At 40.1% G+C, this 18,005-nt stretch overlaps 1 protein-coding gene across 5 annotated transcripts in view; it reads right to left on the bottom strand.

The window, feature by feature from the left end:
• Positions 1–18,005, bottom strand: part of MKX (mohawk homeobox) — a 69,483-nt gene that overhangs the window by 29,324 nt on the left and 22,154 nt on the right. Inside the window, exon 6 of one of the 5 annotated variants that reach the window (XM_086714682.1) lies at positions 5,304–6,359. The exons of the other annotated variants lie outside the window; for them this stretch is intronic. Within the exon in view, the coding sequence (XP_086570808.1) occupies positions 6,340–6,359 (20 nt within the window). The 3' untranslated portion in view covers positions 5,304–6,339. Of the gene's footprint in view, positions 1–5,303; positions 6,360–18,005 lie in introns of those variants that run through there. 5 annotated transcript variants of the gene reach the window in all.

Raw genomic sequence — 18,005 nt, 5'->3', positions numbered from 1 at the left:
AAGAGAGAGAGACAGAGTGGGGCAAGGGCAGAGAGAGAGACAGACAGGGGGAGAGAGAATCCCAAGCAAGCTCCGTGCTGACAGCATGGCTCCGTCTCACCAACTGTGAGATCATGACGGAGCCGAAATCGAGAGTCCGATGCTTAACCGACTGAGCCACCCAGGCTCCCCACAAGGCCTTTGATCTTTTGCCTGAATCTATACAGAACCTATATTTTTCTTGTGAACCATTCATGTATGCAGCCATTCATTCATCTATGCATTTTCTTTATACCTTAACACACACACAAAATCAACTACAGATCAGTTTTGTTGGGTGCTAGGGATGAATGAGACAGAACCTGTATTTTAAGGAAGTCAAAATGTAAGAAGGGCAACAAACTCGTTCTTTCCTTCACACTGATTTCTGGCAGTTCTGGTGACAAGAACAAAGGTGAGCTACAGATGTGGCTCCCTACCATATGCATGAACGGCCATGAAGATAGCAGGGTTTCTTTAAGAGTAGAATTCTGTGCTCGTCCGGAGTGGGACTGAAGGTGTACCAACCAGTTTTCAGCCAAACAGAACTCTGACTTCCTTATCTTTGATGTCTCTTCCTTGACAATCACAGGTTGTAATGAGAAGCTCTTTCCCTAACTTGCTGCCTACAGCCACCACAAAGGCACTGCTGTCCAAAAGAATCACAGTGTGAGCCACACACGCAAACTACATAAGCAATTTTCAGTTTTCTAGTAGCCACACTTAAAAAAAGTAAAAGGTAAAAGATAAAAATTATTTTAATAAAATATTTTTTATCTCAATATAGTCCCAGATATTATCATTTCAACATCCGATCAATATAAAAAGCAATGATATATTTTCCATGCTTTTTCCCCCCATACATTTAAACACATTTCAATTTGGATTAGTCACATTTTAAGTGCTCAGTACCCTCATGTGACTAGAGGCTGCTATATTGGACAGCACAGTTCTAAGTGACTCCAGATAGAGAGTGGACACATGAACCACTCTATGAGTCATTCCTTAACTCTCACAGTGATATAGTGAATTCCAAGGAATCTTCAAAAGTACAGAAAATGTGCATAGTTTCCTACAGCATTCCTGTGAAAGCAGAGATTCCTAGAATTGTCCCACAACGAAAAAGCTGAAGATAAGACAGGGCTTGACTATGGCCATATATTTTGCTTTCTATTTTTAATCCCTGGTTTAAAGAAACCTCTTATTCCAGATTCACTGCTAACTGGTCAACGATGACCATTTCCGCTTTTTACCAGCTTATCTTCAGTTTCTGCATTAGTACGAGAAGGAAAGATTCCTTGATGTTGTTGACTCGGTGCACATTTCAATACGCTCTTTTCCCCTTCACAGTCCCTTCTTATCTTATTTATGGAACTCTGGGAGAAGACTGAACAAGGCTTATAAAAGGCTTATACGTAAGCCCCGTACTACTCAATAAATAAAGAATATCAGTTTAAAGACACACCCGCACTACTCAAGATGGAATCCACAAATTCCTTCAAGAGCCTATTCAGGCCTAACTTGTCAATAATTCCTGGTATTTAAAAATTCTCTGATCCTTTGGCATGCAGAATGTGGCCTGGAAATAAGAGCCATTCTTCAGTTCTTTTTTAAAATTTTTTTTTTCAACGTTTATTTTTTTGGGGACAGAGAGAGACATAGCATGAACGGGAGAGGGGCAGAGAGAGAGGGAGACACAGAATCGGAAACAGGCTCCAGGCTCTGAGCCATCGGCCCAGAGCCCGACGCGGGGCTCGAACTCACGGACCGCGAGATCGTGACCTGGCTGAAGTCGGACGCTTAACCGACTGCGCCACCCAGGGGCCCCTTCAGTTCTATTCTGATTTTCCCTTCTTCCTTCAGCCCTTTCCTTTCTCAATCCAAGTAACTTTTCAAGTGTTCTTTTCCCCACATCACTATGGAGTGTTTTTTGGAGGTTTCTTCTCTAGATTTTCTTTCCTATTATACATTTCCTCTGCCTTTCTATTTCTGATACCTTTATTTTTTATACCTGGCATGTAATCATATTTATACTTTCTATCTTTGCTCTAGATTATTCTCTCTCAAAATCAGATTCCCTAGCTCTGTGTAAAGATAGAGTTATCTGATGCATAGTCAATATTAAGACAGTCCTTTCTTCCCAGGAAAGAAGTTTACATATAGTTTACCTCAAATACCCAAATTTAAAAGATCAATGGTTAAAACAAAGACGTGAATGAAGTGACTTTTGACTCTGGCTGAGTCTTTTTATGACAGCAGAAAGAATTTGAAGAAAATAGTCTAATTGTGATGAGCTGGTTAGAGAAGGCAAAATGTGTCTGAACTTGCTCCTTTATTTTAACATCCCCCCCAGCCTTCCTCTGGTTGATCGGTCAGAGAGTAAGCTAAGGATCAGGGAATCACAGAAGCTACTCCAGTGCTTGTGGGAAACATGCACAGGGCCTGATTTCCAGTTTGAAGATTTCTACCTCATCAACACAAGGTTATAATGACATTTCTGGTCTACCCCTAAGTCCATACCTCTGCCAGTTTCTCAACAAAAATGTTCACTAGTGATATTTCTAAGTCCCATCGTGGGACTGAACGGGATGTTTCCTTCAGAAATACGATACACTGTAGCCCAATCCTATCCCTGCTTTCAAGTAAGATGAAAATCTTTTTGTCCTGCTCAATCACAGGTAAGAACAAGACTATACATGCTAGATAACCTTGGAAATGGAAATAGAATGAAAGCAGCAATGCTTTAAAATCACAGACCATCAACAACAAGGGAAAACCTATCACTGGGGGAAAGAATGTATCTCTTAGAATAACACAGTTTCAAATTGGGATCAAATGGAAGAAATTATCTAATCTACTCCTTTCTTAAAATACTATCCAGGGGCTCAGTTAGTTAAGCGACTGACTTTGGCTCAGGTCATGATCTTGCAGTTTGTGATTTTGAGCCCCACATCGGGCTCTGCTGACAGCTCAGAGCCTGGAGCCTGCTTCAGATTCTGTGTCTCTCCCTCTCTCTCTCTACCCCTCCCCTGCTTATGCTCTATGTCTCTCTGTCTCTCAATAATAAATAAATGTTAAAGAAAAAAATTTTTAAATCACTATCCATTTTTTCACACCATTTTCTATTCCTATATTATGTTCTTGAGTTTTCCTCATCATATATGTATCATTTTCTTAAAGAACATCTCATGAACCAAAGTGTTTTCTGTTGGATTCATTGATTTGTTTTCTTCTTTTCCCCAGAAGCTTCAATACCACCCTCAGTTTCCCGACTGGCCAGGGGGATGGAATGGGCAAGTCCATTACAGAGATGACCTCCACACCAGCTGTCCTGACCTGGATCCAACCCCACGGAGGTCGTGAGAGCACCCTGTGCCTAATCATCAACTCTGCTCCAAAGAGGAACTCTGAGAAAGTTCTAAACTCACACAGCCCCAAGGAGACTAGAAACTCCAGAACTATCTTCAACTGGGGTTCCAAACCTAGGGGTAATAATGGTTGGGTTTTAAGGAATCCTTGAGACTCCGAAAATTATACAGACTTAGAGCTGAAGAAGAGAAGCTCCCATTTAATATCACAAATACCTTATAAGGAAAGGGAAGGGAAGGAGCCCCAAGGCCCCTTAGGTTTGCTTAGCAAAACCAGGTTTGCATGCTCAAACCTGGTGGGTGGGTTTGAGCATGCAAAGGTAGGCCTGAAACAGAGTTTGGGAGCTGAAGCTGGAGACAGCTGGATTACACTTACACTGAGTGAAAAGAACTTGGAGCGTTTGAGGCAACTGGGGACCTAGGGGGTAGCAGGAAAGTGGGGGGAAGGAGGAAGCGTGAAACTAGTGAGATGCTGTTAGGCTGTGGACCACACAACAGGAAGGGAAGACTCCCATGTGGGCTGTCTAAAGGACACTTAAGAACAAGGAAAAGTAGTGCTCCGTATGTGACTGCTGCGATATAAGTCCCTCCTCCGTTCCCTCCACATGGTGCATACGGTCTGCTACATGCACGCGTCTCCTGAGAGTGGAAGGCCTTGCTGGCACTTGAGGAAGGGAGTACATCTCATATCTGAATCAGTGTGATGCACAACAGGGACTGCATATGTGGGATGGCAAAGTAACCCATAAACTGAACATAGTTTGGAAAGCACATGGCGACAGATGCTTTGAAGACAGAACCCTCAGGCATAGTCAGAAATCCTCAGAAGGGCTCAATCTTACATAGCACGAATAAAGTGTGTCCAAGAGAATCCTCCTGAGATCTAAAGAATCAGAGAAAGCTCTTCTGCCACGTGGGTCACACTACAGTGTAGGGTGGGGAGAGTGGATGTGAGTTCCACTGGAGAAGGATCCAAAGCTTTTTATCCAGTTTTCAAAGCAGCCCGTGTACAAAAGGGGGAACAGCTCCAAATAAGTTAAGAGTCACTGCTTTGGAGAGTTCTACTCCATAAATGATTTTTTATTTTGAGTGCACTTCACCAGGATGGAAAACACCGTAAAGTCAAGTGGAAAGAGCCTGAAAGAGTTGCTGAGAGACTCAACTTCTCTTTCTGGCTCTGCCATTAAGTAGCTATGTATCAGTGGGTCACTCCCTCCCACTCCGCGAGAAAGCAGGAGTAATTATCCTTATTTTTACCACGCAGAGTTGTAGTGGCGATCAAACGAAATAACAGATGTTCATGTGCTTTCTAAAGTACATAGAGCAACACAATATATTATTAGCTCTAATCTGGCATTAGAGTTGCTAACCTAATACCAGAATAGTAAGTACAAAAATGACCTTAGTAAAAATATTTTTACAATTCAATCATGGATACGATCCCCTTTTCTTGCCATAATAAACAATGGGATTCTGCTTTAAAGGATATTTTTATCGTGCATCCAGCTTGTGGAGTCTCACTGGGTTCTAGCTTCACTTGACAACTTCTATTTTGTGACTCTTCTGACCTACTGCCTTGCTCCTCTGCAGGCGAGCACGTCAAACTTGTGCACAGGAAAAAGAGGTTTTGCTTGCTCCATCTACGCATGGCAACGGGGCATGACATTTGATCTCAACACAGGGATTAAGTCATTCACAAGCAGAGCCCAAAGGGAGGAACAGCTCCAGAAAAACAACCAGCCTTGCTGGTACTACAACGTCCAGAAATTCACAGTCGCTTCTGCTACAGTTATAATTTGTAGTCTGTCTGGCCCTGAGAAATCCAACTGCAGTCTCTGTGGTTTAAATAAAATGTATCTACAGCAGCTTGGAGCCATGTTTTAAAATGTTCCATGTTATTTTAGTTCAAGGACAAGCTTTTAAAATTAAAAGAAAACTTTGGCTTTAATTATAGATTACAAGTGAGGGTTTTATTTTTTCTTTTTTATAAAGGAATGCTATTGAGTCCAACTTTTGGGGAAAGCATTTAAAACAAAAAAATTAATTCTTCCCCTGAAGTAACAATCTTCATTAATACAGGAAGATCAAACACCGAGAACATACACTCACATGTAAAGACAGCATTTTTTGTGGTTTGAAAACTAGGATAGTCACAGTGTATGTACTCAGTATGATATTTTCCAGTAACTTCAGTTACATTTCACAACCAGGATGCAATATTTTAATAGGCATTACTGCTGACACAGTGACAGACCTAATAAAAGGCAGTTGATATTGTTGTTTAACCTTAAATGTAAGAAAGAACCAATATCTCACAATATAAACTTAAGAAGCAGAAGCTGAGTTACATTGTTCATATAACACAAGGATTCAGTGCAGGCGTCTGAAAATACCAAGTGTCTACACTATCCTCAAAACTTGGTTTAATTTAAATCTAATGTTTGTGAAATGTATCTATTCTGCAATTCAAGGCACAATTTTTCTGTGGATTTATATGGAGTGGCTTCAAGTAGAAGCCACTAGCAGGGGCTGTAAGGGAAACCCTAGATGTCTACCCCAGGCTCCAGGCAAGCGCCGGCTCCTTTCCTGCCTCAGCATTCTGGGGCCACTCAGGATGTTACAGGAAGGGCTCTGACTGTAGCCCTGCTCATTTTCTCAACATATTTGTGTCCACTTCCAAAGGAACAGGTCCCTGTAATAAAGGGCCCATATCACCCCTGCCCTGTGTGATTGCTGGGGAAGGAAGATAATTCCTTCTCCACATGTTTGGACTCCACAGCTCTCAGGGAGGTTGCTTCAGGCAGATGCTTGCTTCCCTCTGGCCACTGTTATGTCCCTGGATTCCTTCTCCTCTCTATAGAGATGCTCTGTGCTTCTTCCTGGGAGTCTATGGCCTGAGTGCCATTGCCTCTCCTACAGAGAAAGCTCTGTCCTCATGACATCATCTCCAGCCTTAAATGCCCGACGGGGACCCTGAAAGAAAGAGGCTGCGGTACGATAAAGGAAGTGATGACATAAATTCTGGACTGAAGGTTGTAGCCAAAGATGAAGGAGCCACAAGGCTGACACTAATCTTCTGGAATGGGGACACGATTAGGATGGCCCAGAGAAGCCAAGGAGTCTCCTTTGAAACTCTCGCACACATTCAATCGCTTAGAGATTTACAAGTTCTGCTTTCAAAATACCATGTGGGAAATGGGGGATGATAACGGTACCTATTTCACGGGGATCTTATGAGGATTAAGTAAGAAAATGCATGTCAAGTACTTAGCACAGTGCCTAGCACTTGATAAGTGCTCAGTGATTACCAGCTATTATTACTATCATTGTTATGCCCCAAACTATTTAGACCATGCTGTTTGCATCTCATGGTGGGGGATTCCCCACAGCATAAGGACATAGGCTCCTTTGGAGGTAACAAAAGGGAGCCAGGAAGTAGAAGGTGGCTTAGAAAAGGAGGCAGGAGGATCTCCCAAGGATAAACTACAATCTTTGTAACTTTCCCTAGGTATGTGAAAAAATAAAGGGCGGTTGTGCAGAGCAAGGTTTTAGAGTCAAACAGATCTGATCTCAGATCCTGGCTCTGCAACATCACAGCTTATGTGGGCAAATTCTGCTAAGTCTGTTCTCTCAAACCAAGGATAGTACAACATAGATCATAGAACTACTGTGGGGGCTGAATAAGATAGCACATGAGGGTAAAGCACAACACAAACACATTGTAAGTGTTCAATAAATGGCAGCTGCTGTTACTATGTGTAGTCGACATTCATCATCCCACTGGTAACCATCTAGGCATCTACCTTAGAAATACATTGTCAGGGGGCACCTGGGTGGCTCAGTCGGTTAAAGCATCTGACTTGGGCTCAGGTCATGATCTCGTGGTTTGTGAGTTTGAGCCCCATGTTGGGCACTGTACTGACAGCTCAGAGCCTGGAGCCTGCTTTGGATTCTGTCTCCCTCTCTCTCTGCCCCCCCCTCTCAAAAATAAATGAACATTAAAAAAAAAAAAAAAAGAAATACACTGTCAGTTGTCTGATGGTTGCCAGAATGTTAAAACGTCGGCCTCATGTTATGAGATAAAAGCATTGTTAAGGAAAGCAAGACTAACCAAATGTATAAAGGGAATACATATGTGTGATTTTTGTGCTCATATGTAACTAATTATGTAAATCTCAACTAATTTATTTAGACAAGATTTGATTACCCATTTTAAAGACCGTCCATACCGAAAGCATTTAAAGCAGTATATTTTTCATACGTGATAATCAAAAGATCACACTAATGATAATGCTTGTTGTCTAAACTTTCGAGGTTGAATGGGCAAAATCTTATCTAAATGCCCATAACTGAGTGATCTCTGCTGGGATAGGCAGAATTTTGCCCCCATGAGTTTCCTTCCAGGATCACATCTGTGAATATGTTACACTACATGTTAAAAGCGGTGCTGCAGATACAATTAGGATGATCGATCAGTTGACCTTAGAATATGGAGATTATCCTGGATTATCTGGGTGGACTCAGTTAAATCACATGTGTCCTTTAACTCAGAGTGTCTCCTGTGGGGGCGCAGGGCAGAGAGATTCAAGTGTGAGAAGGAACCTATGTGCTGTTGCTGGTTAGAAAATGCAGGGGACCAGACAGAGGAATGGGGCAGCCTCTAGAAGCCAAGAGTCAAAGAAGTGGGGACCTCAGTCCTACAACTACAGGGAAATGAATTATGCCAAACCTTAAGTAAGCTTGTGAGTGAGCTCCTGTCCAGTACCCCCAGCTAAGAGCCCAGTGTGACTGGCACCTTGATGTCAGCCTAATGAGACTCTGAGCAGAGAATCCAGTCATGAATGCCACACTTCTGACCTACAAAACTTGGAGATAATTAATGGTGTTAAGTTGCTGTTTGTGGTAATTTTTATTTTTAATTTTAGAGACAGAGAGGGTGCATGAACGGGGAGATGGGCAGGGGGAGAGAAGAGAGAGAGACAGACAGAGACAGAGAATCCCGAGCAGGCTCCATGCCCAGCACAGACCCCAACACGGAGCTAGATCCCACGACCCTGGGATCATGACCTGAGCCAAAATCAAGAATCAGATGCTCAACCGACTGAACCCATCCAGGTGCCCCTGTTTGTGGTTGTACCAAGAGAAAACCAACACCTAGGCATAAGAACTGTTCTTTGCTTTATAACCACAGCTATCCCTTTTGAATCTGTCATGGTTAATTAATTTAAAAATATTCATTTCCTGACTGTGACAAAAAGCTGTCTATTCCTAGTAATGTACATGCCATGATCTCAAGCTGGCCTTCTGGCATTTCTCTTACCCTTCTTAGTTTCAAGGCCTTCAATCCATATTTTCTTAGAATAAGTGCTTGGATATACTGCTGCCCGTTAGCATATTCGACAGAGACTGTACAGGATCATTGGAAAAGAAAGCCCTTCAAATCTCTATCTTCCAGGAAAAGCCTTCTTGTGAGGGAGGCAGTGCCTGCAACGTCTGGCTAAGAATCGTGTCTTATGTGTACCGCTTACTCTCTCTGTCCAACACAGGATATTGACCAGTGATGGTAGGTAAAGCCCTCGACCTCATCAGTATGATTCGAGTGCTTCAAAGCCTATACCAAAGCATTTGCTATCTAATTCGGGGAAGGACCCACCCAGTGTTACAGAGACAGCCTAACACAATGACAATTAAGTTACCATAAGCAAAAGACTCTGAAAATGTTAGGTGTTCCAATAAAAGAGGGTGCTGCTCTAGGAAAGATACTGGGAACAGTGGTCTATTTTATATTAATTACTGTATAAATAGTACAGTTTCCACATGTTGACAGCTGGACAATCAAGTATATCCCTGAGGGAAGAAAGAAAACTCATAGAAAAGTATTCTGTGGTCAGTCCATCACTGCCCAGAGACATGGAAATGTGGCGAAATATTCAGTCAGCTTAGCCACAGTTGAACAAACTGAGGAAGAATCTGGATAGCAGAGCCCTGAACAAAGACCATGCCCTTTACTGTTTAAAAAAAAAAAAAAGAAAAAGTAGAGAGAAAGAGGAGAGAGTGAGGGAAGAAGGAAAGGAAGGAAGGAAGGAAGGAAGGAAGGAAGGAAGAAGGAAGGAAGGAAGGAAGAAAAAAGGTATTAGAGAAAGTTGAGATATTTTGATATTTTCAAAATAAATAAGATGCAAATTTTAATATGCAATTCATTAATATGATATTTTTGAAATATAACCCTTTCCCTCTCACAGTATATTTTGATGTATAACTTTAATCAGCTACATTTATCGCACTAGCTAAAAATTATTAAAGCAATCCAAGTACAAAAGGGTAAAAGAAACCAATCTGAAGCATATGATTTTTTAATGCTCCATTAATTGATAATTTTGCTTGAAGGAAAGATTGGCAAAAAGAAATGGAATTCTTTAGCTCCTTGTTTTTACTTAAAAATTCCCAACAGTATTCACTCAAACAAAGGACTTAAGTTCTCCACTGGAAGGATAAAAAGAAAAGTTAGTTCTAGCATATCCTGCCACATGCTTAACTACAGGGTAAAGCAGTATCTATTCAGATTCTAATCACATCCTAGAAGTGTAGTATTTATTAGGTTGAAGACTGCCAAGTACTACTATATCATAATTACAGACATTTTTTAATTTAAATTATATTTAGATCTTTAATTCAAGCACTGTAGTTTGGAAAGTGTTACCCATCAAAATGTGTCATGTTTACGTACATGAAACCTAGCAAGAATTTTCCAGGAGTTCCCATGTTCCATTTTGTATATAATTACTCTTTATTCATTACTCCTTTGATATTCAGAATCTATGCATAATTCTGAATGTGTGCAAACTCCCACTAAAAACTATCAGCAACAAACATCTTTTATAATGAAATCACTTACTAACAGTCTGTATTACAGAGTTCCCTTTAAGATGGTGCACTCAATAAGCTTTATTTACTTTTCTCTCAAAATCCCATTAAAACTACAGAATGTAAATTTAAAAACAGATAAATGCCAAGCAGTGCTCGAAAACAATAAAGGGCACCGTCGTCAAATCAGAAAAGTTGAAAAATTCATGAAAGATGAAATGGCATTAAACTGATGAGGAAATCTAAACAGAGAACCACAACTCAAAACAAGTGGAGATCAAGACCGTGGCAAAGTGTTAGCTGCTTTTCCCAACAGGGAAGGTACTGCAATTCAGCAGTTCACAGAGAATAAAAGTGGGCCACAGGAAGAATCATGAAGGTCACCAGTTAAAGCACAGACATCAGGGGGCACCTGGGTGGCTCAGTTGGTTAAGCGTCCGACTTCGGCTGAGGTCATGATCTCACAGTTTGTGAGTTCGAGCCCCGCGTTGGGCTCTGTGCTGACAGCTCGGAGCCTGGAGCTTGTTTCAGATTCTGTGTCCCCCCCTCTCTCTGCCCCTCCCCTGCTCACGTTCTGTCTCTGTCTCTCTCTCTCAAAAATAAATAGACATCTTAAAAAAATTAAAAAAAAAAGAAGTAGAGAGTAGAAAATCAGGTAACCCCTAATCTCTATAGGGGTTGTGACTGCTATGAAAAAGGAATAAGATGTTCTTGGAAAATAAAAACATGATACCAAAATTAAAAGAAAGACTGCAGCAGAAAGGTTGATCAGTAGAATGGATGGGGCAAAGCTGAAGACCAAGCAAGAGATCTGGAAGGTGAAGACGAGGCAGCTGTAAATGACGTGGAAGGGAAAGATGAGAAAAGGTGTAAGAGGAAGAATAGAGAACCAAGGGATCCCAGACCAAGATGATTTCACAGGTGAACTCGCTCCAATCTTCAAGGCATGCAGCAGAAAAGCTAATCCTTACTTTGTTTAAACTTTTCCAGAGCAGAAAAAAGATGAAGAACTTTCTAGCTCATTCCACAAGACTGGCATACCTGGAATATCAAAATTGTGCAAGGAGAGCATTAGAAAAAAAGAAAACTATAGACAAAGCTCACTTGAGAATTTTGATATAAAATGGCTAAATAGTTAATGAATCAAATCCAGAAATATATTAAAATAATGATACATTGTGATGGAACAGAATTTTTCCCAAGGATTTAAGGAAATGTAAACACTAGGAAATTTACTCAATATAAGTAGGTTAAAAGGGACAGTCAAATGGTATTAAAAATTGTGGGATTAGTGTCTGATAATTACAATAACCTATTTGTTATGAGTGTGTTTTGGGAGTGGGGAGAATCTCTTATTAAATAATCTAGGAATGAGAAGAGGATCCTTACCTTGATAAAGTGATTATATCAGAAATTTTCTGCAAACATTATACTCAATGGTAAAATATAAGAATAGAAAAATATGAGAAATATAAGAATATAAGAAATGTAATATTCATATATATACATATAAGAAAAATATAAGAAAAACTCCCTTTAAAGCCTGCCATCACTACAACATTGTTTTGGAAAATTTGGTCAATGGAATGTAACTGCTGAAGGGAAGGAGGAAGGGAAGCAGAGAAAAGAGGAAAATAAATATATAAAACTGTTACTATCTGACAGTTATATGCTTGTGTGTACTCTGACAATATTATATCAATATTGTATATCAATTACATATTATATCAATATTATATAAGGAAAATGTACAAAATCCAACAGATTTCCTACATATCCATGATAACTATTATAATATGTAATAGATAAGAACTCATCCAGAATGGAAACAATAAGAATAACAAAATAAAACATCTAATAATTAAAAATTTTTTTTTTTTAACATTTATTCATTATTGAGACACAGAGAGAGAGACAGAGCACGAGCATGGGAGGGGCAGAGAGAGGGGGAGACACAGAATCTGAGGCAGGCTCCAGGCTCTGAGCTGTCAGCACAGAGCCCGACGCGGGGCTCGAACCCGCGAGCAGTGAGATCATGACCTGAGCCGAAGTCAGACGCCTAACCGACTAAGCCACCCAGGTGCCCCAAAACATCTAATAATTTAATGAGAAATATGCAAACTCTATGTAAAGAAAACTATAAAAATTTATTGAATGTCCTGAAAAATAATCAGAATAAGTGGAAAAATATACTATGTTCCTGAGTGGAAAGACTTGGTATAGTAAGGATAAAAATATTCCCCAAATTAATACATAAATTCAATGTAATCCCAAATGAATTTCCAATGAAATTTTTAAAATGGAACTTGTCAATCTTATTCCAAAGTTCAACTGGAAAGGCAAATTCAAGAGACTTGATGAGAATATTTTGAAAAAATTGCAGGCGGACATACCTTGCCATATGTCAAAATGCACAATAAGGCTACAGTCATGAAAACAGTGTGCTACTGATGTAGAGTGTTTTAAAAAGTTTGGCGGAATACATTAGAGTCTAGAAATAGACACATATAAAGGAAGGTAGAGTATACTAACGGTAGCATTTCTTTTCTTTTTTTTTTTAATGTTTATTTTTTCAGAGAGAGAGAGAGAGAGAGAGAGAGAAAGAACGAGCAGGGGAGGGGCAGAGACAGAGAGAGACAACACTGACAACAGCAGAGTCCGACGCAGGGCTTGAACTCAACCAACGGTGAGATTACGACCTGAACCTAAGTTGTAAGTTTAACCGACTGAGCCACCCAGGCGTCCCTAAAGGTAGCATTTCAAGTCAGTAAGGAAATGTGGAAGTGCTCAATAAATTGTATTGGAACAGATCGTGTTGGGGAAGAACCAGAAGCCAGATCTTTACTTCACATAACTTACAAAAAATTGTAGGTAGATTATAATTATACAAGTGTACAATTAAAATAATAAAAGTAGTAGAAGAAAATGTAAAAGCGAACTTTTATAATCTTGGGACAGGTATTCCTAAAAGTGACACAAGACATAAAGAACACACTGCCATATTTAATCATAAGCCCTTTCCCCTCTTGGCCTCCTTACCCACGCAGGGCCCAATACCCTCCTTGGGCAAGGTCCTTTACCTGCCACCATGGGGGCTTACTAGAGCCATGCCCCCTGAAGCTCCTTTGAAATGTTTCCTTACCCACGCAGGGCCCAATACCCTCCTTGGGGCAAGGTCCTTTACCTGCCACCATGGGGGCTTACTATAGCCATGCCCCCTGAAGCCCCTTTGAAATGTTTCTGAGCTTGGAGACCAAGTCCTGGTTCTAATAGTGACAAAATGGTATGCATTTAACTACGACTTTCTGTCAACCGTGGGCTTCCTTTTCTCCCTATGCATTTCATAGAATCCCTGATTATCAAAGGCAGAAGGCAATGACGCGTCCTCATTTGACAGCTGAAGGAAGGAAGACCCCGGTGAATAAAGAGACTTGCCTTGGAACACATCCCCAGTTGCTCGCAGTTCTGGCTAAATACAGTGCTCCCAGTTTCTAAGGCAAATCTGCTCTCTCCACATTATAACTTCCTGTGGCCTAATCTATAAGTGGGTAATCTCAGGTCAGGTAAGGAGGCTGACTACAGAGAAAATCTAGACCCAGCAAAGTCATTTTCCAAACCACATACGAAACAGTAGGGATTTAACTATAGCCAAGATACAGATTAAACTTGTATTGTTTCAACAGAGTCTCTACTCAGACCTTTACACTGTCATTTTAATAAAGCACCTAAGAGACAGTATGTGGTCAAACAGAACATAGATAGGTCATTTGTCTTTATTGTTCTTCTCTGAGCTTCCTACTAGCATTTCACTGAGTGTGTATGTTAGAGGGTAGGGATTAGGAATGGTATTTGGGGGTTGGTAATATGTCATGAAATCATAAAGTTGAGCTTTTTTATATTTTCCTAATGAGAGGAAAGTTATTGTAACTATAAACTAAATTTTACTGCTTCAATCATAGTAACCATGAAATAGTCCTCAAACACCTTTCAAGATAGTTGAAAATTACTATTCCAGATGATTTATGTTTATACTTTTTAAAGCACAATTTTAAGGAAAAAATATAAATAAATAAATCTGAAGGAAAAAAGTACACAGGTTAGATAAACCAGAGGCCCCATGGGTTATGAGTAAATCTGAACTGGTGCCATATTTCTGAAAAGGACTAAAGTAAAGGAACCCAGGAGACACAGTAAAAACTAAGACACGACCAATTGCACTACTGACAAGGTTGTGAAAAAACTCCTTGATCCAGCTGGATAGATTTAGCAGCTCAGAAAGAATTAAAGGAGGGAGGGAGCGAGAAGGAGGGAGAGAGGGAGAGGGAGGGAGGGGGAGAGAGAGAGAGAGAGAGAGAGAGAGAGAGAGAGAGACAGAGACAGAGAACAAACACCAAGACAAAAAATGCAGTCAAGACAAGGATAAAAGAAAATGCAAAACAATGGCTCTCCACCTCAGTTGCAAACTAGAGAAGGCTATGTGGGTTCTCAAGTAGCCACAATATTGCAACCATCTTGCTTGGAGTTAGCCTGAGACATCACACCAAAGGCACGTGGCACCAAGCAGCTTCTGGCCAGGGATTTTACATTTAGAAATGTAAGACCCAGTAGCATTTAAGGAATTCTCCCTCCTGCCAGATAGCCATCCTCTTGCCCCGAAGCCATGTGACAAATGATCCTGAATACCACGTTGCCTTTTATGCATCTGTTGTCTAAATCAGTGTAGAAACTGGAAGGAGAGACTCTGAATTCTGGCCCTTAGCAAAAGGGTACATTTTAGTGTCATAATGACAGTTTTGGCAGAATGGGGCATTCTTACTTGAAATGTCTCTGCCATACTGAGAGCTTTGTCCACCATAACGTGAGTCTGGCTCAGTCAAAGGGACTATCAGTTCTAAATTTTAAATGCATGAGCAACTATGTAAAAATTTAAAGAGCAAACTGTTTCTTGGACATCCCATTTCATGAATGTCTCTGATCACCTTTCAGCACTTGCAAAGTTTTCGTTTTCATTTGTGCTGTTTTCCAGTTTAATGTTATATCACCCAAATATTCCTCTCAAAGTCACCGTTTAAAGTTTTTTGTTCTCTTTATCGCTTGATCAAAGGTAAAATGGTTTTTGCGTACTCTGTGTGTGTGTGTGTGTGTGTGTGTGTGTGTGTGTGTGTGTGTAATGGCATCACAAAGGGAACACATTCTTTCTTTCAGAGATATCCATCTTGGTCACTGTATCAAAGAGACTCCAAAGCACTGAAGTAAGTGGGCAAGAGGCTGTTTTTAACCCTATCTGTAGTTCAGGGATTGTGGGAGACACAACACGCACTTGAGAGCATCCTCACATGCCATCACCAAGGGGCTGCCCGAATCTGTGACATGGCGAAGTCTAAACTTCAGTTTTACCTCTTCTAGGTACATCTGGATGTGTCTGACCTGAAGAAATGCTAAAGGTGAATCAGACTCTGCAGTCCCTCAGTGCGTCTTGCACCACTGTCTTACTTGCCTGAGAAAAACAGTTCCTGGCTCCTTCTCTGACTGGGAGGAACTAACATCATTGGAAGTGGACGACTGATGTTGCTGCTCAAACCTGACACTAATCTATCTTCCCCAAACCACGTTCCATTGGGTTGTTGTTATCACCCGAGCTTTTATCTGACCACTACCAGGTAAGGAAGGACTCAACGCCTCCAGTGTGCACCAAAGGGAGAGGGAAGATATCAGTGGTCATTTTCAAAAGCCGCTTTGTCTTCCTAACTACATTCAATTCAGTTATTACCACTATGACCATACATATGTGCAGAGAGAGATGCACACTTGCGGTATTAGCTTTTAGGCATTTTCTGCAAATCATTCATATTTCCCTTAGTAAGCAAAGGAGGATCCCCAGGTAATGATGTCTATTACAACCCGTAGTCTAAAAACGTGTGTAAAGACCTTTTTACTGCAGCTGTTACAATAGAGAAATGAATTTTAAATGCACACACAGCTGGCCTAAGTTCTCGAAACTTCAACACTAATCCTTAAGTATTTACTTTTATTTAAAAGTAAAAGTAAAAGATCTCATGGTTCGTGAGTTCAAGCCCTGCGTCAGGCTCTGTGCTGACAGCTCAGAGCCTGGAGCCTGCTTCAGATTCTGTGTCTCCCTGTCTCTGCCCCTTCCCCACTCATGTTCTGTCTCTCTCTGTCTCTCAAGGGTGAATAAACGTCTAAATAAATAAATAAATAAATAAATAAATAAAAGTAAATGTCAATTAAGTAGCTGAAATTGCCCAAAGCAATCAGACTAATTGTACCAAGGGTCTGGATCATATCTCCAAGCAATCAAGCAACTCATGTCCAAAAAAACTAACAATTTCAATGCTCAGTATAGAGCCTATAGCAATTTCCAAATCTGCAAATTCAAGAATTGAACTAGAGGATCCTTTCAAGTTCGCTGTTGGATTTATAAAAATCGTTGACTATTTCTTCAGTACAATGAATATGAGAGAAATTGGGTAACAAAGTTGTGAAAGAAGAAAGGGAGAAAAGAGGCATTATGCATTAAACATGCTGTCTTGCATCTAAACTGAAAACGAAGAGAAAATTCAAATTTTGTAAAAGAACTATCTCATTTGTGAGGGAACAAAGTTGTTACTTTTTTGCTTCCCCCAAACTCATAATTATAAATGATATAATTTCTAACAGAAAACAAGAGCAGAAGCTTCCAAAATTTAAAAGTACCAAAATTTTGGCCTGGAAGAAAACACATATTTATTCTGAGTAAAAATTCTGTTACATCAACAAGACACATTTTGACATAGAAAAATACCTGTTTAATTTTAGAAACAAAGTAGGGAGGCAGAAGGGAAAAACTAACTACAGCTAACCAAAAAAGAAAGAAAGAAAAGAAACCACTTCCATATTCATTAAATAGAATGTCTTGTTATTTTCACAGGCAGTAAAAACTTTTTGACATCCCATTTAGTCTCAGACTGGAGAGGTGTCAATGGATCTTATTTGACCTCTTCAGTGTGTAAAGAGTTTACAAACCTAACCAAATTTAGAATTAGTGGGAGTTACACACTTATGTTCCTTATACATAAGAGAAGAAAAAAAGGCCCTTTTATGCCAGCTTGGAGTTGGGCTTGAATTTTTATGACTTATTTAGAAGCCCTAGGGAATGAAAAAAGTCTCTGAGTGGAAATACTGACACAGGCTTAAATATAGTGACATGGACAAGCACGTCTATGAAACAGCACCAGGATGTGACTGACCACTCCAGCACGTCTGAAATGCAGGCAACATCATACAATCAATTACAATGGACTCAGTTCCGGTAGAAATGTAATGGCAAGTTAGAGAATCAAAATTTCAGGTTGGTAAACTTGTTTTTAACAGGAAAATATGCAAAATGTATGGGATGTTTACTCTGATACGCGGAGGAAAGAGAAAATGTAAAATTTCTGCATAGACTCTCTCCAATTGTATTACAGGATTAAAAACAGTCACTCTTAAAAAAAAAAAGTCCAAGCTGTCATGTCAATCCTGAGAGCCAATGTGGCTCAAGAGTTTAAATCAGTGGATCTGAATCTGTGCTTTCTTTCTCAGATCTTACATGGTTTTGTGCTAGACAGAGACAGACAACAAATATTTGTTTTTGTTTGCCTATTTGCTATATTTTTAATTCTTTGGTGGGTTTTTTAAAACTAGCTAAACTTTTCCATTTATCATCCTTTCATTTTCCTGAAAGTCACTTTTTTTTTACTTGAAAATTGGTTTAGT

Source organism: Puma concolor, chromosome B4 (assembly GCF_028749965.1).
Source record: "Puma concolor isolate L17-30 chromosome B4, mPumCon1.1.hap2, whole genome shotgun sequence".
NCBI classification, from domain to species: Eukaryota; Metazoa; Chordata; class Mammalia; order Carnivora; family Felidae; genus Puma; species Puma concolor.
This window is presented reverse-complemented; position numbering and strand designations above follow the sequence as displayed.